Source organism: Anarrhichthys ocellatus, unplaced genomic scaffold (assembly GCF_004355925.1).
Source record: "Anarrhichthys ocellatus isolate YVR2014 unplaced genomic scaffold, GSC_Weel_1.0 scaffold11, whole genome shotgun sequence".
Taxonomy (NCBI): domain Eukaryota; kingdom Metazoa; phylum Chordata; class Actinopteri; order Perciformes; family Anarhichadidae; genus Anarrhichthys; species Anarrhichthys ocellatus.
Window position 1 is genome coordinate 10,695,070 of NW_022280041.1, and position 19,503 is coordinate 10,714,572.

General features: G+C 41.0%; 3 protein-coding genes across 4 annotated transcripts; 2 read left to right on the plus strand and 1 right to left on the minus strand.

Annotated features, from left to right (window-relative positions):
* Positions 1-215: 215 nt before the first annotated feature.
* LOC116385765 (signal-regulatory protein beta-2) lies at positions 216-2,225 on the plus strand. 2 transcript variants are annotated; one of them, XM_031851476.1, is made up of 6 exons: positions 216-292; positions 366-710; positions 805-1,089; positions 1,627-1,758; positions 1,869-1,900; positions 2,021-2,225. In XM_031851476.1, the coding sequence occupies exons 1-6, from the start codon at positions 250-252 to the stop codon at positions 2,189-2,191; spliced, it is 1,008 nt and encodes a 335-aa protein (XP_031707336.1). In that variant the 5' UTR covers positions 216-249; the 3' UTR covers positions 2,192-2,225. The 2 variants fall into 2 exon arrangements, with proteins under 2 accessions (XP_031707336.1, XP_031707337.1); XM_031851477.1 differs by having other exon boundaries at positions 2,065-2,170.
* A 2,927-nt stretch (positions 2,226-5,152) lies between these two features.
* On the plus strand, positions 5,153-7,667 carry LOC116385475 (uncharacterized). The gene is made up of 4 exons (XM_031850970.1): positions 5,153-5,207; positions 5,316-6,005; positions 6,769-6,917; positions 7,267-7,667. Exons 1-4 carry the CDS (start codon positions 5,153-5,155, stop codon positions 7,384-7,386), a joined length of 1,014 nt encoding a protein of 337 aa, XP_031706830.1. The 3' UTR covers positions 7,387-7,667.
* Positions 7,668-10,541: 2,874 nt separating this feature from the next.
* On the minus strand, positions 10,542-11,886 carry LOC116385476 (uncharacterized). Its single transcript, XM_031850972.1, has 3 exons — positions 11,856-11,886; positions 11,385-11,750; positions 10,542-10,993 (listed from the first exon to the last, which is right to left on the minus strand). Exons 1-3 carry the CDS (start codon positions 11,884-11,886, stop codon positions 10,542-10,544), a joined length of 849 nt encoding a protein of 282 aa, XP_031706832.1.
* Between the last annotated feature and the right edge of the window lie 7,617 nt (positions 11,887-19,503).

A 19,503-nucleotide genomic window follows, 5' to 3' on the forward strand; every position in this document is an offset into this window, starting at 1 on the left:
TGTTGCCATTCAATCAACTAACATACATTCTGTTGACACAGATGACAAAACAGGCCAAGGTTTGATTAGTTTTTTTGCCTCAATGTTATCCAGCCAACCATATTCTGCAAGGTGAGGATGACGAACCAATCAGACCTGTAGGATGTGGCAGAATGTAGGACAAGTGATGAATTTGTTGTCTGCTGTTGCTTCAGTCAGAACTGCTGTGGAGAAGGAGCCGTACTGCTGAGGACAGACAGTGCTGACAAGATGATGCTGCACTTTGTGAATGTTTTCCTGCTCTGGTCTTTGAGTAAGTAAGAAAAATCCTTTTCATGAGTGCCGGCAAACACAGAGCTGACCACATCTCCGTCTGTATATTTCAGGTGCTGCACAGCTAAGCGACATCTCTCAGCCTGTTGCGTTCCAAGCAGTGAAGCTCGGAGACTCGGCGACCATTGAATGTCACATAAAGAGTGAACTGAAAAAAAGAGTGTGGTACAGATACACTCCAGGCGAGGGACTACAGCTTGTGGCGGCATTCAATTATTTCTACAACCAGACTGTATTTGCTGATGAATCTCATTTCCGTTATTCAGTCAAGTTTGACAGAATCAACAGTCATCTGAGCATATCTGCAACAACATGGGAAGACGCGGGAACATACTTCTGCGGAGTCTTGCAGTTCAAAGACATTCAATTTGGATCAGGAACCTTTTTGATGCTGAAAGGTATTCATTCTCTGTATTCCAATTAACGCAGCTTAATGCTTATGGTAATGTGAACATAATGCTAATGATCAAAATTCTTTGATTTCTTCCCAAGGTGCAAACGTGATGAGTGAATCTAAATCAGTCCAGCCAGGAGACTCTGTGTCTCTCAGCTGTTCCGTTCAAACTGGCCGGTGTGCAGCACAACACACTAGTCATCACTCGGCTCCACAATTGATGTACTCCTCTGGAGAGAAGACCGTTCAGAGTGAAGGGACTACCTGCCTGTACAGCCATCTCATGAGGAACCGTAGCTCCGATGACGCTGGAACCTACTTCTGTATTGTGACTTCATGTGGACAGACACTGCTTGGAAATGGGACCAGGATTAATATTCACAGTAAGACAGAAACGGTCACTATACACGTACAGTTTTAGTCCATCGTGCTTCCAATTCCTAGAAAATAACAGAAATCGTAAACACAGATTCTATTTAGCTTAGTATCAAAAAATGCTGTGAAACCCAAGATTAAGTCCAAAGCCAGCTGGAGCTGAAAGGATTAGTTGATTGTTACTGAAGTGAAATGTGAAAATTGACTAATTGGTCATTGTCATATTTCAATCAAAGATTCGAAACTTTTGTCACTGTTTTCTGATGTTTTATAGACTGAATCATTAAAAAATAATTTGCAGATTCACAAAAAAACAAAAAAGAGGAATTGTTATTTGTAGCCCTAAAGCCAACGTTTTCAAGTTTTTGCATTCATAAAGTTTTTATTTTTTAATAAAGTATTGTAATAAAGTGTATTGGGTGGTGACAGATATCCTAAATAAACCAAAACTATTTGTATGGCTAGATACGATATGTTAACTCTTCTTGCACAGCTAGTTATTTGTAAAATTATATCAATCACTGTTGGTATAATCTCTTCTCCAGACAATGCTGTCACCAAACCAGCTGAGCTGAGTCCAGCAGTTATTGCTCTGATGCTGTCAAACATCATTCTGGGGATTGTGACACTCGTCCTTACATGGACACTATGCAAGAGTCGGAGAAAATATTCCTCAGGTATTTAAAACCATATTGATCGGCTGTATGTCTGCAGCAGAGTCAGATCCATGTTCTGTTACATGTTGCTGTGACTGGAGTTGACTGTAGTTATCTCTTTGTTTCTTCAGAGGCAACTGATGGGTCTTCTGAAGGCCACCAGGTAAGAGTTCATCTCAGCACCTACAGCGTCATTTTTAAGCTGGATATGATTTTTCTGTTTGATATCCATATGGCCATCTTTGAGAACAAGCCTTAATCATTTTAATCCCAATTCTCACAGATGGGTGATGCACTTATCTATGCACCTGTGTGTTTGGTCCCCAGAAGCCTCCCGCCCACTCAAGCTTCAGTGAAATACAGTGGAGTCATTTATTCTGACATCACACACTGTCAAAGGAACCGAAAAGTTTCATCTCTGCAATGCAGACAAACCAGGGATATTGAAGACTGATGGAGTAGGAACTGCTGAGCTGTACATAAACAAGAAAAACACGACCACCAAGGAGCTCTGTATCTATGTATATGTATATGAACAAGTCAGCTTAGCACTTCCTCATGTCTGCAATGTAAGGCCAGTCAGTGGACTATCATCCATACTATCTTCACATGGAAATAATAAAGTGCTTCCTCTGTACAAATAACTGAAAGGCTTTACTGAATTTGTCTGGTGTGAATAAGTGATGTTGTTTTGAATTTACGCATTTGAATCGTCTCAGTTCTCTTTGACCTGCTTTTCTCTGACATCAATGGGTAAACTATTTGGCAAGATTACAAGTCAAGCGACCACCGGGTGTTGGAGGCAGCTGTAGTGCGGTACTGGCCAGGAGTGAAATGAGGCCCTCGTAAGGCTGCCAGAGTAGGTGACGGGAGGCTGCCACCAGTCCAGTATGGAGTGAGTGCACTATATATTTTCTATTCTTTTAGTCTAAAGACGTTCAAATTAAAAAATGAAAATAAATATACAGCATTGGATGCAGACATAAGCAGAACATGCTCGAAAATCCCCTCTGGTCTGTTAATAACTTCTTCCAACCAGAAATGTAAGCGGGGGTACAACCTTCAAAACTAGCCAGCTCTCTGCATTCTCTTGTTCTGACTGCTGTGGTAAATAAGGTGTGAAGTGCTGTGAACTGGTTTCCGCTGGTGGAAACTTCAGTCCTCGCTTGAGCACAGGAAGACTGGCCCAGTCAGAAACCAAGAACAAAGAGAAGTCATTTTATGAGGGCAGCTCTGTAAAATGAGGGTCATGTCTTAAATGCAAATATAGGAAATGCAATCTCATTGAACAAACTGCAATAATGCAGTGGGGGGTATCATCTTAGGCTCTGGTGCCTATTATGTAATAAAACAACTCAAATAATGTAGTGGTTTCAGACAGTGTTGTATGAGCCATAAACTACTCATCTATCAACCAGACAGCATCCGTGTGATTTTAAATCCCCAAGGAAACCACTGCAAACAACTTAGGATGAACATCATGCGCCTTTATGCATTTGCCAGTTCATAATCTCTATAAACACAATCTGCACAGTCTGTATGCAGCTGGGCAAGATTGGTATCGGAAGCATTCTGGTTTCTGTTTGTAGCATTGACCAATCACGTAAGAGGAGGTTTTGGTTAAATTAAGGTAAACACTCTATTTTGAGGGCAAAAGAGGTGGATCACATTGGCTGAAATGCAATCTGGTAACCCATCAGCTATCATCCGACAATGATTTAACTTTTTATTTCTTTAAAATGAACTTGTAAGCTTGTTACTTGTGAAACAATCCGGTCCTATATGTCACATCTCAACTCCAACTCCAAGTGTTGTATCTCAAGTTGCTAATCGGAGTGGAAACAACGAGCAGATCACAGAAAATGAAGTATTGGCCCGGATATCCTCTGGCTACACCGGAAGCCCAGAAATACATCCCCTAGCCACCAGAGGCCTCTCCGTCATTAGACCAATAGCCAAGGGTTCCGAGATCCAGTTTATTATTGATCACTCATTATGCACACATTTATTTTTGTGTATTGCTTTAGTTTGATTTTATTTTTCATTTGCCAGATTTGTAGGCCAAAGGTATTGGCCATTTTCTGTGCGTTCTCCTAAGAGTGACCAGCAACACGAGCAGGCTGCTGCAGTGCAGAACCTGTCTAGGCAACAAAACCACTTGGTTATCTGTAGGAAAAGATCGTGGTTTGGTTCAAGAATAGTTTGTTACATACGTGGTGTAATTAACGTAACAAAAGTAAGGTAAAAGTGATCTCCTCTGGTGAGAGTCCGATGCTTGTTTGACCTATGTATCTACCCCGACCTCCTCCTCACATGGACTTAGTCGCTCTTTTTACACTGCGTCACCTGACTTCATAGAAGCAGCCCTGACGTCCTGGCTCAGGACTACATAGAGTTTATACAGATTACAGAGTGTTTTCTCAGGCATACGTACAAACAGTGAAGGAGAACAGCCTATACTGTCACAGCTCTGTCACTTCTATCCACCTTTCACTCACCTAATTAGTTCACTCAGTGGACCTGCCAGTCACACTCACCTCATCAGCTCATCACTCTCACCTGCTCACTCTGCCTCTTCACTATTTAAACCCCTGTCTCAGACACACTCACTGCCAGATCGTTCTTTGCATTCATGCTCAACTTTCCCGCACTCACCCATGGACTGATTCCCTGTTGCCGATCCTGCCTGTCCCGGACTACCTCGCCTTGCCTCTGTCCTGGTAACTTACTCAGCCCTTCTGTCCTTGACCACGAGAAACCTGTCGGATTCTTCCAGAGAATCTTTTGCCTGTCGTGTGTTACAAATAAAGAACTCAAATCATACCAGTCCTGGTGTTGTCGTACTGCTCCTGGGTCCTAACTACACCCGTTACATATACACACTTTCACGTGTCACATCGTACATACTGCACATGTATATCAGACCATGTTGAACTGTTGCTGTCTACTTCTAGTTGTATATGACCATCAATACCTTCAGTTGCTGCTAAAAATGTTGTCTTACGACACCACAGATGACTCTCTCGGTGTTTGGACTAAAGGAAAAGTCATTCATGTCCTTAACTGTGAATCAAACAGCAGAATGCCAAAGCAACAACATTTAAAAGTGGTAAATGTTCTTGAATGTTATCTTGAAAATGATTCCTTCCAAGCCGTTTGCTATACATGCTATATGTGGCAAGTAGCTATCAAATAATCAATGCTACGCACTTACAACTGTGGTTAGTATTTTGCACACACTCTGTGGATGAGACTCTTCTTAAGACCAACAAAACCGAAGTAGGGGCCGCTGAACATGTGTTCACTGTTTGTCAAAATAGGACATCTAATCTGATTGGCTGATCAAACAGTCTCCTCTGTGAAGAGGGAAGAACATATAGAGATACACTTCATTCATCACAGCATTTGAAGCACAATGACACCTTCAAGCTTGGCATTGTATATCACATGTCTGATCTTGACGGATATGGGTAAGATGTGTTTTGTTATTGCCTGTTTGCTTTAAACTGTGTTTGCTTGTGATATGTTTTCATGCATCTTTACATACTAGCATTAAATTTATTTGTTTGCCTCCTCAGCTGCTATGGGAACTTTAAATCAATCCTTGTTATATTTTCTATCGGATGATGTTGGGGGAAATGTGACTCTGCCGTGCGTCTGTGATGATGCAGGGTTGGTTTTTTACTGGTATAAGCAAACCCTGGGACAGAAACCAAAGCTGATTGCTGCATCCTATACGTATAACCGTAATTGCACCTTCCACGGTGAATTTAAGAACAATCCACGTTTCTCACTGGATACTGAAAGCGGTAAAAGTCACATGAAGATTTCAGATCTGCAAATTTCAGACTCAGCCACTTACTACTGCATAGGGAGCAATTTGATTGACTTTAAATTTTGCGACGCCGCTACTGTCAGTGTAAAGGGTTCAGGTTTGAACGTCCCAGCTGTGGTCCATCAGTCAGCATCTGAGACCATCCAGCCAGGAGGCTCTGTGACTCTGAACTGTACAGTTCACACTGGGACCTGTGATGGACAACACAGTGTTTACTGGTTCAAAGACTCTGAAGCATCTCGTCCAGGACTCATTTACACTGATGGAGGCAAGAATGATCAGTGTAAGAGGAAACCCAACACACAAACACACACCTGTGTCTACAACCTGCCGATGAAGAGCCTGAACCCGTCTCATGCTGGGACCTACTACTGTGCTGTTGCCTCGTGTGGACACATACTGTTTGGAGACGGGACCAAGCTGGACTTTGAGGGTTAGTAACACTAGCAAAGGTTGTCTCACTTAATAAATTGTGATCATAACTGCTGAAAGGATAGTCTAAAAGTCTGCCTAAAACTGATACTCACTTGCCAATAGTAATTACTGGTCACTGTAATCATTTCTTTTGTCATCTGGTCATAAAATGATTCCTCCGCTGTGGGAGACAGTAGACAAAATCTAACACAGGGTATTTTCTCCCCTAGTTTGTTACAGCAGTCTTGCTTTGGCAGATACTTCACTGGGTCGTGAACCGTTGACCAATGTGTCTTTCAATTGGCATGTGGTCTCTGAGTATTGTGTTTGCAGGCAACCCAGTCACCAAAACAAAACAATGGCATTGTACATTTCTGCAAACCACGGATACGTTGAATCTCGACATTTCTGAAGCAAAAATACGTTCATATCAATAATACTAAATACGCCTGTTTCAAAACTAAAAATAGTAATTCGGGAGAAATTTTTGGTTCCTAAACGTTATTGATAATGCATTTCGGGATATGGGAGTATAATTCCTCTGCTGAAAGACACCAATTTCATTTGTCCAAATCAGACTGCTGAAGCCTTGTGTCAATTAAATTACTTAAATTGAAAAAGCTTTAGGAAGGAACATTCTACTATGACCAGTAATCCTTTCAGTTGTACAAATGGGCATGTCAGTATTAATTTTTCAGATATACTTGACAGAATGCAACTCTAGTCCTTTAAATCAACATTAAAAATCCCTATAATGTCTCCTGATATCTGTTTCTGTTCAGGTGACGGGGACTCTCTGGTTTTGGTGTATTTCTTGAGTGCAGCTTGGGCATTGACCACCATGCTGGTTGTTTTACTGGCTTTCTCACTGTATAAGAGCAACCAAAGAAACCGCCAAAGTGCAGGTAACTGTTACTCTTTGAATACGACAGTAGGTATTGAGTACATATTCCATTGGAATAACATGGCTTTCATTTTGTGTGTCACAACCAGAGAGTAATGAAACATTTTCAGAAAACTCTCCTCCGAATACAGCCGTAAGTATCACTATTTTTAATCATGCAGCAATATCTTTATATTCTTTACATGTCGGCTGCTGCTATAACATATGCGCAACATACAGTTAGCAAGTTGTCAATATAATTTATATTGACAATTATATGTTTTCTTGACAAATGTTTAATTCAAGAGCATTAATATGATTTTTTTTTCCGCATGTCTCTCTTGTGCTATATTGTTTATTATAGCGATTGATAATTTATTTTATATTTTGTTCCCAGCTATGTGTAGATGCAGAGAACCTCCATTACGCTGCTTTAAGGGATCACAACTGCAACAGATCAAGAAGACAGACGGCCAACACCCAGCATGAATGTGTGTACTCCAGCGTAAGGCCGTAGGGCCGGAGATGGTTCTGTGTACCAAGACATCTGCTATTGTTTCTGAAACACGAACACTTTATTAAATAAATATAAGGGCTTGCCTTGGAAGAAAAGATGTTCCACTGAAAAAAACACTGCAAGACTGATTATTACAATTGTTAAAGAACTACACTCACAGGTCTGCTGGTGTCGTTATCTACTCTGAAAGTTTCCACAATTCTAACCAGCACTTCATCTCTTACATCACATACTCAGTGAGGACAAAGCCACCACAGAACATTCTTTGCAGGTTGTTTATTGTGCATGCTGCCACAAAGCCGGTGTGTGTAAGAAGATTTTTGCTGTTCGGAGTAAAGAGAGGAGATCTCAAAGCATCTTGTGTCTTTGTCTCTGTGGTTACAGGCAGGATGTCTCTTCATCACTGCTACTTCATTTTTCTCCCTATATGCTAAGGTGGGTCTGTTGCGTGACAAGCACTGTTGCATAATGTTACGGTTTTCTTTTGCCCTGACGTGATATAACTAGATGGAAAAAGAGCTTTGCATCTTAACTATAGATCCTATGCAGATCTAATCTAAGCTGGTCTTTGACAGGAAAGGTGTTTAGGTCCTTTACTAAGTTAGAAGTGGAGATGCCACAATGTTAGTGTAAGTATTGCATTTACAGGGGAACACGTGAAGATGAGTGAGATCGAGAGCAGTACTAATCAGCCTGATTTACCAGGTATTCTGGGTCTAAGGAAAAAGATGCTATTGAGGTGCAATGTGGGAAATGTAGGAGCTGGCTATACAGTGTTGATTAACATCTCATCTTCACAGAAGGCGTTTCGTCCGTGTTGTAGCTTGAATTTACCCCAAATACTTAAAGTAAGAGTTGCGCACCGGAGAGGAGAATAATCATTTTTCTAAAAACCTGTCACTTTGACATGAGAAGGTCCAACAAAGAAAAGGAAGTCCACAGCCATATCCGAGTAGGTCACAGAGATAGTTGAACACGTTTAATCCAAACCCACTCCATCAGCACACATTGTTGCCCAGGGAACACAGGGAAACCCAGCCGATTCTTGGAACAACTTCCACTCTGTTTACTTTTATATATGGCACTATCGGTCTTTCTTTGTAGCAAAGATTTCCAGAAACTGGATTACATTTTTAGTGATCCTTTAGCCACTCGCCCTCCTCTTTCTGTTCGCCTCCACGCTTTGTTCGTTTTTTTCCCCCTGCTCCCCCAGCTCACAGGTGTGACCCATTTATTACTTTCCCCACCTGTCAAGGTTGAAAAGGGCTATTCCATACTTTTTCTTTTCACCCTGTCGACCCGTCCACATTTCACTTTAGGTTCACACACACAACTGCGGCCCAAAGCGGGGTTTAGGCTTCAGCACTCTTAGTTTATAACTAAATAAACTTAACTTGAACCTGCTACATTTGATCGACGTTGTACATGTTTGGACTGCAGGCCAGACCCGTAACATGAGAAGGTCCAACAAAGGTGTTCATTTGTTCACCTGAACAGCTCCTGGTGGTGCAGATCAATTACTGATGTAACTAGTTCTCAAGTTCACATTTGAGTGTTGAGTGTCTTTTATTTGTCTTTCAAAAGCTACATTTTTAGATAATTATAATGTGCAAATTAAAAATAAGCAATACCCGAGAATCCTAGCCATACATATGCAGTTGTATGTGGAATAAAACCACATATATGGTTTTATTCAGTATACGCAGAATAAAATAATTGTACTATTAATCATAGTAGTAGTAGTAGTATGTCAATGATAATGGTCTCAGCATGTAGTCCAGTCGGACAAATTAGTAAAAGAAGCAGCACAAAAGAACAACATGATGAAGTAAATCAGAAACACAACTATTTTTACACAATCATGATGGGGTTGGTTAAATTTAAAAGTAGTGAGACAATTAAAGAAAAAATACAATTCTTTGTAGAATTGTTACGAAAACTACGACCATCCAAAACAAACCATTGCATCCCTCACAGATTTAGCATCAGTGGTAACACTGTTGCATGTAACTGAACTGCACTACATTAATATAAAGTATTCAGACTATTGAGTATTTAGTTATTCATCAACTGAAATCAACGGAACATATTTCTTATCATTTGTCGTACCTTAAGTCTTGTTTGTGTGAAAGTCCCGGAAAAACGAGTGTGTCATTATGTAAATTCACTCAGTGAGAATATTATTCTGTATATTTTTGTCTTGTTTCATGTTCAATGACATTCCAGCTTCATCACAGAAAGCAGGCCGCACCTTTCACAATCAGTATCTTTTCACAGTCTTGTGGTCGTCAGATGAGACATTTCTATAAATTCTCTATAAAAGAGTCCAGTGCCTCTGAAAGACCCTGTGCTCTCCTTGTGTTTGTGTACTGGTGGTTTCAAGCAGGATGTCCTCATTTTGTTGCAAGTAACCTTGTGTAGCTCCACCACTAAGTCTTTCAGTGGATCACAGGGACCTATCTTTGTGATCAAACTATATGTTTAGAAGCAGCAGTTCAGTGATGTTCCATAACAGTGTGATTCTCTGTGTTTAACCACACACAGGTTGTGAGTAAAAAACACAGAGGTTATGTTGCGCTGTGGTTAGAAAAACCTGAACAAAGTTTAAGAGTTAATAAGACAATAGATTCAAAGTATTTTCACTGCTGGGTTTGTGCAGCTAATTTGCATTTCACTGTGTAACGCCTCATGCCGACTGTTTAACGCTCCGGTCCTGCTGTGCCTTTAGCTCCATTAGCTGTTAGCTCTGTTAGCCAAACACACCGTAGGATTCCAACCAGCTGCTAACAGCTAACTAGCTCTCCTCCTACCGACATAATAAGAAAACAAATGTCATAAGAAAAGTAGGGAGGAGTCAGCAGTAGTCAATAAAATATATTTTCAAAAAGTGTGAATCACCACAACCACACGAGGTCCATGAGCATTCAGTCATAAATGAGCACAACAAATATTAGGCTGATGGGTCGAGCAGTATAAAGAAAGATGCACAAAGATGCATAATCTCCACCTACAAACAGTAGTCAAAGTGTTTTATTTAGAAAATTGTAATACAGTCAAACAACAAAATGTGTGTAAAACCTTTTTATTTTTTAGTGATAGCATACATTTTACAAAGATACTGAGCTGAGATATTTTGAGCCAAACTCTTTAAGACTTCACCAGCTCTTACCGATGTAAACCAGGAGACAAATAGATACTAAGAACAAGAGAATCACAGTTCTAACGATGGAGAGCCAGACTAAGGTTGTCATCTGTGCCATTTGGTCTTTTCCACCAACTTTGACGAGCAGCTCGCTTCCATTACCGAACAGCACCTCCCCGCAGGAGGCCACAGCACAGTGATAGGTTCCAGCATCTGAGGAGCTCAGGTTCACCTTCTGCAAATGGTAGACGCAGCTCTGTGAAGGATACCCTGGAGGTGTGGAGACGTGTTTACACTGATCCCCGTGCGTCTGAAGGACGCCTTGGCGAGATCCGTGTCGGAACCAGTAAACGCTGTGTTCTCCATCACAGGTCCCAGAGTGTATGGTACAGTTGAAAGTCACAGTGCCACCTGGCTGGATGGTCTCAGATACTGGCCACTGGACTATTTCTTTGAGGTTGGCTCCTACAATCCACAGAAAATTAGGCTTTATTTGTATTTCATTTTTGGAGACATAAAGTTTAAGTAGGGCCTTTAACTTTTCTTTTCTTTTCTTTTTTTTAAAGGGGTTTAATATGAGAATTAGCCTCTTTTGGATCCAGTTATTTTTCTGTGAAAATATATGAAAACTTCAAAGGAACAGCATATTTTAGATCGACAAGTGTTGATTGGAAAGACAAATATCAAGAGTTACATGATGATATGTTACATATGATGCATATTTGCTTGTTTAACAACTATAAGCAAATGAACAGTGACAATTTAGCAAATACATGAGGTGATTGAAAAAAACTTAAATCAGATGATATGCTACCTCTGCCTGTTATCTAAAGTAAAAGCCAATGAAAAATAATACCTTTGATGCTTAGAAAGACCCCGTCTCCAAATTCCGCCATGTTGGAGTGTGTGCTTCCACAGAAGTATGTGGCTGAATCTGATAAACGGACGTCAGAGATGTTTAAATGATTCATCCCTTCCTTCCTTTGCACAGAGAAACGAGGGTTCTTCTCCAACCAGCGGAAGACTTTGGATGGTTCATCATACTTGTAAAAATTAGACAGGAGCTCGGGTCCACTTCCTATGGTTTGTCGGTACCAGGAGAAGTGCATTGCCACTTGGGTATTGTAGAAACAATGTAAAATGACATTGTCCCCGATGCTGGCAGATACAACCCCAGTGTCCTGTTTCACTGCTGCCGACTGGATCCCTGCCGACAGGTGAACTAGGTCAAAAAAGAGACAATGTTGTAGAAGCATGAACTCACATTTAATTTTGGGCCTTAATTAGACATTCATACACTGAAAATATTTCATACGAAGAAACTTACAGACTCCGCAGATGATCATATACAGGTGCATCTCAGAGGTCTCAAGAACGAAAAGGTTTGTCGACGGAGCAGAAACCAGCTCAAAATGGGGTTACGTTTGATTGGTTGCTAAGAGGGTCAAACTGTATGACACTTAAAAACATCCGTGTTGGTGTCAGTGGAAAATGAATGAACATATTAGGATTGCAAAACATGTAAAATGCAGTTCTAAGCTTCTCTTCAACGCAGGTTTGACAGTTTACAGAAAGTGAGATTAGAAATTATAACTTCTTCTGAAGCCACACTTGATGATATTGTCAATGATATAGTCAAACATGTTTATGCACTCTTGTATAATTCTAAAGTTTATCCCAACATCTTTGTGTTCTCTTCACTTTGAGCCACCCACCAAAAAGCATCATTTCAGAATATTTCTTACTATTACGAGAATAGTGTCACTTGTATAAAAAGGTAATTTTTGGTTTGATTTTTCCTTTTTTTTAACAGTAAGACTGTTATAGAGTGGCTATATGGTTTCATAAAACAGTAAATTTGCTCCAATTATAATTATAATACCTGCTTATTATTTATTTCTTGTTTTTTTTTGTGACGCAAAACAGATTTTGTTTTTATTCTGTTTCAAATCAGACTCAATCAAGCAGGTTCACCAGAACCACATTCAGACTCCAGCGAGGCGTCTGGCACAAAACCAGCCCAGCTGCGGACCAACACAGATACGGCTTTGCTGCCACCTTCGACCTGCTGTCCTCTGCTCCCAGCAACAGCGTCTCCTTCTCTGGCCAGGAGCAGAGCTTTACTATGCTGCTCCACAGTTCCCTGCTGGGAGCTGACACCAGGCCATATTGCTGGGCCCGCTGGAGGGAAGGGAGGCACGTGAGAACCAGAACCAGGACTGTGGGGGGGGGGGGCAGACTGTCAGGCCCTCCTGTGGTAAAATGAGAAGTTTTCTAAATGAAAGCTGGTGCTCGGAAACAAGGTCACCTTTGACCAGAGGGAACGCTGAAATCAACACAATATGAAAGTTCCTTGTAGTAGCTTCAAAAAGAAATCTACGGTGACCACAAAGGAACTTCCCTCCTACGGGAGATAAATGTGAAAACAACCTCTTGTCTTTCTGCAAAGTGAAGCTCAAACATCTAACTGAAATAACATTAGCCAAAACAGAGCTTAGAGTGTTTATTTCTATGGGAAAGACAGAGCAGGCCATCTTGGTAGACAGAGACCTGTATTGCCACCTCGAGGGGACAAGTTGAACTTGTGTGGTGAGCAGGAGTCAACTGATGACACAAGAAGAGAGAGAATGGTCGTGTGCACATGAGCAGTGGCTCCTCTGAACTGATAAAAGCAGCTGTGGGTACTTAACATGCTGTCTGTGTCTGTTCGTTCTACCCATCTTGTCAACACCTCCCTCGGCCACTTCTTGACTTTGACAGACACAACACTATAGGCTACATCTCCAGCTCCATCATGCTGATCCTTGGTGCAACACATTCTCACTCCCAGCTCGTCAAATACCGACGGCTTGGTCAGGTTTACATGCATAGTGTCTTTTCAAAATACACTTCTAATGAATGTTTACTCATTTTGTAGGTTTACATGGTTAGGTGTATAGGCAACAAAAGTATGGTTGTTACGTAACTTACATGCGTGGCGTTAGTTAAGCGTGTAAGCTACATAAAAACATGGCATTAACTTGGTATCACTCGAGACACAGAGGACGGTCTCCTGGGTGAAAGTCCTGTGTTTGTTCAACCCAAACATGCACTGAGTCTAACCGTCTGAGTTGTCGCATCAGACAGCTCAAATTGCCTCTGGTACAGATATCAGATGGTGAAAAATTTGCGCTTCCTTGCATGAGCTATTCATTAGCCCGCCCCTTTCCAATGAAAGCACAGTGATATAATGGGTACTTGCTGTGACAAGGTTAACCGCAGGAGAGCTTCACCTTAATAACAGCTTTGCTTCTCAGCAGCGTTAGGTACTGATATTGAATTGTTCTGAGCAGCAAATACTATTTTAATCTCTATTTTCCAGAAACCCATCTTTATTTTCTTTTGTACTTGCAAATTGGTGGTATTGATCTGATTTAGGTGTTTTGATTTTTCATAGCTGAAGAGGGAATCTGTTGTTGCCTCTGCTGTCTGTTCAGTATCTTATGGGTACTTTATAGGTGTACTATAGAAGATGCATAACCCAAGTATAATAATATAACAGTAATATCACAGCTATGACTGACACAATATAACATGCTTAACGAAATAATAAATAAGTAGAAATAATTAGAATGAGATTGCTGATACACACTTCAAGCACTCCCTTCTTCCTAAAAGTGATGTTTGAACAAACTCAGTTTCAATCAGTAAACTGATTTCTTCTTTGTTTTAATCTCAATTCTTCAGCACAGGATTTGATTTTTGTTTTATTAAACTCAGATTGTGTGTGTTTGATACAGTGTGTGACTCTTATTTACAGGACCTGGGCTCAGATGACCTGAACTACATAGCTCTAAGTATGAAACCAAAAAGAAACCGCAGGCCTGCATGTGAGGGAGAGCTGGAGCCAAATGTTGTGTATGCTGCCACCAGATAGACTAAGGTGGCAACTGGAACTTCTGCTTTGTCACATTAATCAAATGTGGGTATTAGGTGGAAGGAGCCAGTGGCAACAAATACATTTTGAATAATGATTCTGTATTTTCACGCTCGTGTTTCTTTATTTTGTGTGAGAGTGAAAAGAGTTGATATCTATGTCTTTCATCATTTCAAAAAAATAGGTGTGTTCTTCTTGCCGACCAGAAACGTGGGGTTTCTTTGGGCATGCATCTCTACCTCAGCCCTGCAAACTGTTTGCTAGTTGGTTTGTGTACAACGCACATAGCTAGCCTGGCATAAACAGGCAAGAGGCAGAGTCTGTGCTGTATTGTTTACATGTCCAAAGATATCAGCATACCCCACATCTTAATCTGAAAATCCTATATTCAAAATAACGCCTAATTCGAAAAGCTATATTCTGTTTACATGACCCTCATCAAATGCTTTGTGCATTGAAACGTAGTCAATAGTCGTGTTTTCATTCAATTGTCAAGCAACTAGTGTTTCAAAAACATTAATGAGAGTGACATTTCCAATTACTGGTTTGGAGAGAATAGACTAGTTTGGTCAGAAGTTGGCGGCATGGGCTACGATTTATGCATGTCTCTAATCCGCCAGTAAATGGAGTAGAAGAAAGGCGTTGGTGTGAACTAGTATTCACCAGTACGGATTCTGTGCTGGCTTCTGAAAAACGTAGTTACGGTGTGTGAGATACAGCATGTGACTGTAAATACGTTATTGACTTTCAGGATCTGAGCTGTGAGGACCTGAACTCTGCAGAGCTGAGGTTCCTTCCAAAGTCAATAAGAAGCTGGAGGCCTGCATCCGAGAGAGAAGTGGAGACTCGCGTTATTTATGCTGCCAGCAAATAGACTCTTGAAGACTCTGTAACTGTAGAGCTGATGCTTTATCATGGTAATCTATTTATTGTGCTCATGGTCAGATTGCATTGTGTGTCTGCAAAAAGTGTCTGTCTTGATCAAATCTGACTTACTCATATGGAGAGTGAGATACCAATCATCACTTCACAGGAAGAGACGGCCGAGTGTGGCCTGAGCACAACTAACACAATGTCAGGAGGCCTCTAAAGTCAAAGCTTAGTAGCAAAGTATAAAGAAAACTGCAAACTGCAAACTGACCTGCTTGTTTTAAGAAATAAAACCAGCTAATGTATTTGTACAGAGGAAATGAGTCAAAAACTAAAAAAGTCTCCATCACAGGAAAGCTTCAGTCATGACAAAAAAATCTTCTAATGACCAACAATAAGAAAAGGTGTTAACACTTCATTAGTGCCTATTTTACAAGCCATGTCGTACAGTATAGTGTTTGTGGCAAAGGTTGTGTAGCCTGCATTAGACTTAAGCTTAAAGGATAACTGCTGTTCATGTCATTACTTTCAGTCTAAATCTAGGCTTCCATCAGTACGGATTTATATCCAGTGACCACAGAAATCGAGATGCTATGTCTGCTGAAGAAGTGAGGCCTCCAACACTTCTAATCAGCCTAGGGAATTAAGGTCACTTTGTCTAAGATCTAATTTTGAAAAAAAAAAAAAGATTCAATATTAAAGTAATTGTATTGTTTTCTTTTGATCGCGGTAGACTGTATTTTCCTCAAATTGACAGGATATACTGACTTTTAAAGATTTTAGACTCTATTGCGAACTGACGAAGGGAAAGTGTACATTAAAAATACAGAGGGGTAGCTTTCTGCCCTGGCTGTGTTTGCATGCACATGTGGGCAACAACAAGTCTTGTGGCTCCTCCCCCCCCCCTGTCATTTTCCACTGCGGTGAACACTTTGTGTATCAGCGAAAGCCACAGGAAGACCGGCCTTCAGCTCTCAGCAATAAAACCACAAGCAAACAAAAGCTTTAATACTTTCTTTAAAAATGTGAAGATGAATCAGACAGCATCTCAATCTCTTCTCAAACTGTCCCCTTCTTTGCCGACGACACTAACCAATTTCCTCACACTTGTTTTGTTCTTTCACCCACATCAGCATCCTGCTTGCAGAAAAAGTGCCTTGAGCAGCCTCATACTTGTAGGGCCAGATGACAGTGTCATCCTCATTTAGCTGAGACGCCTACAAATGTACTTCCCAGCTCAACACAACTTACACTGTTAGAGCCCTCAAATGACCATGTACCATTCATCTATTGGCATGTGGGCTTCTCCCCTTCCATTTGGTGATTCCCAAACAGCTCAGTGAGTCTTTCTCAACAGAAACAGTCTGGAAGAAGGTGATACAGCAAGAGCCTCATCAAAGTAGAGTAAAGACAGAGACTCACAGGATCAGAGCAGGACTGTCTTCAATTCATCAGCATGGAGGATGTTGTTTTTTTGAGTGTGCATTACAACAAACAGCATCATCAGCAAATCAGTGATTAGCAAGATGAACATAGAAAAACCCGCCTTCCTCTTTAACCCTCCTTCCTGGAGCTAAGCGATTTTAAGCTCCATTGCAATAAGACGATGATACGCACAATGATGAGCTTCACTATAACAGCTACACTTCTCTGCAGCCTAAGTAAGTACTGGCATTAGTTCAATACTGAATCGACAACAGCTGTTACCACAGTTGTTTATGGGCCTTGTTATCCGTTTGTTGCATTATCAGCTGAGAACTAAATCTCTTTGCTTTTTGTCCCAGGCTGGATCTCGATCTCAGTCTCTCAGTCTCAGACTGTCACACTGCTGTGCTCCAACTTCTCCAGTTCTCCCACCATGATAATCTGGTTCACAATTGTCAGCAGCACACAGGCCCGCTGCATCTCCTCCATGTAAAGTTCCAGTGAGTCCGCTTCATTCGACAATGGGGTTGAAAGTGGCAAATATAAAATGGCATCCAACATCTCCGCTGTCTTTCTCAAAAATATGCACGTGGGTTTGTCTGACTCTGGCCTGTATTTTTGTTTATTTCACATAAACAGATACACAGTAATTATCAGTGCGACATCTTTAAAGGTTCGAGGTAAGAATGTTGTTAAGTGTCATTTAGCTACTAACACAAAGAAAACATGTGTATCTTGTCAAAATAAGAGAAATACGGTGAACCATTTTTCCATCATCATGTGTAAAGGCAGTGGTGAACCTCATGTTTTAACTTACTGGGGTTCACAGAATGTCGAGCTGACAAATCTGCTACCTTTGAATCCGTGCCTTAATAAACTGGGCTGCTCCAACTGCAAATCAAAGATTATAATAGATGTCTTTATGGAATACCATTGTAGTAGTAGTAGTAGTAGATGTAGCGTAGAACAACCCCCCATGACAATGTAAGGGCGGCAATATTGATCATTGTTCAATAGAATCTTATTGACTCATCTTTCTTGTAGAAGAGCCTGGTGAAACAAACCTGACGACTGTGATCCTGAGCGCTGTGACTGTTCTCACTTAGGTCATCATTTGCCTTGTTGTCAGAATGATGCAACTCCAGACAGGTGCTGTCTGAGGACTGTCCTCGGTTTTGTTTATTCTGCTTTTGCACATCCTCTTGTCAGTATTCTCTGATTCTTATTTGCAGAATCTGGACTCTGAAAGACTCAAGTTTCCATCCAAAAACTGAAGTGGGAGCTCGACCTTTTTACTGCAACCGTCCTGATAGCGATACCTGGGCTTTGTGTACCGAAGTCTAATCCGATACCAGTGTTTAATCAACTGGCTGCATGCCTCACTGTGTGGAAGTGACTGGGATCATTATTTTATGTGTAAGGTAACAGCTATTTGAGTCAGTGTCAAACCGATATCCGTTATCCATATCAGTATCGGTGCATCTCTAGTTCAAATCAGACAGAAAAAAAAACATAAATTGAAATCAAAATGCAATGGCGTCGACAAGGTAACGTGTTATGCCGTTGCAAAGTGCTGTCCCATTCATATTTATACCATTTCAAGCCCTTGCAGCCTTTCACGCTCAACAATTTACCTGGTGAGGTCAGTTAAGGGACAAGGGCAGGCTGCAGCGTATCATTCGCTCTGCCGAGAGGGTGATTGGCTGCAATCTGCCGTCCCTCCAGGACTTGTTCGCTTCAAGGACCCTGAATCGAGCAAGAAAGGTTGTAGCCGTCCCCGCTCACCCTGGACACAAACTGTTCGTGCTCCTTCCATCTGTCAGGAGGCTGCGCTCCATCAGGACCAAGACCTCACGCCACATGAACAGCTTTTTCCCCGTCTGCAGTTGGGCTCATCAACAAAGCCTGGGACCCCCACTGACTCTGTCATCCCCAGGACAATTTCCTACCGATCACTCCCCTGCAAATCCCTTCTATGTTTCTTATTTAAATATACTCGGCACTTTCACATTACACTTACATCTCACTTGTTATAGTATAGTATACTGTTATCTGTTTGTTTGTGATGACCAATACACTGCATGGAAGGACCACATGTCCACTTGGAAGTTTAGATTCCGATGAAAGTATTCTGGCTTTTGGCTTCAAAGCATCAAAACAGATTCAATATTTGCACATAGTTATTTATGATTTATATCTCCACATCCTCATTCTGTTCATGTCGCAGTTTAATGAACTGTCTGAACCACAAGACAGAGTGTCGACTACAGAATATGGCGATCACTTTTCAATAATTTGCAGTAAATGAAAGGACTTGTTATACAACTCAAAGTCCTATGTTGCAAATAGAACGGGAATTTCATCTTGTTTTATCTCGACAATGATATGAATCAATTTGTAGAAACATGATTGACGCACAGACATCTCCATCATGACTTGTTTTTTTCCAGAATATTAACGAGCAACTTCGGGGAGAATAAACATCTGTTCCCATCGCATTATTTTTGCTTTCCTGAATAACGCTTCGGATACGTCTCTAGTCTTGTTGCTTCTTTAACTCTTTCTATCACCTTGCCTAGTGAAGGAATGAGTGAGGTACACATCACATATCTGACAGGAAGAAGAGGTGTCTGAACAAGACTGAGGTGAGAATGAAGCCGAAAGAGAACAAATAAACAACTAGAGTATAACACCTAGCATTGGTCATAAAGGAAAGACGAAGACAAAGTGTAGATGCTAACCAGCACCCAATAATAGCAACAGT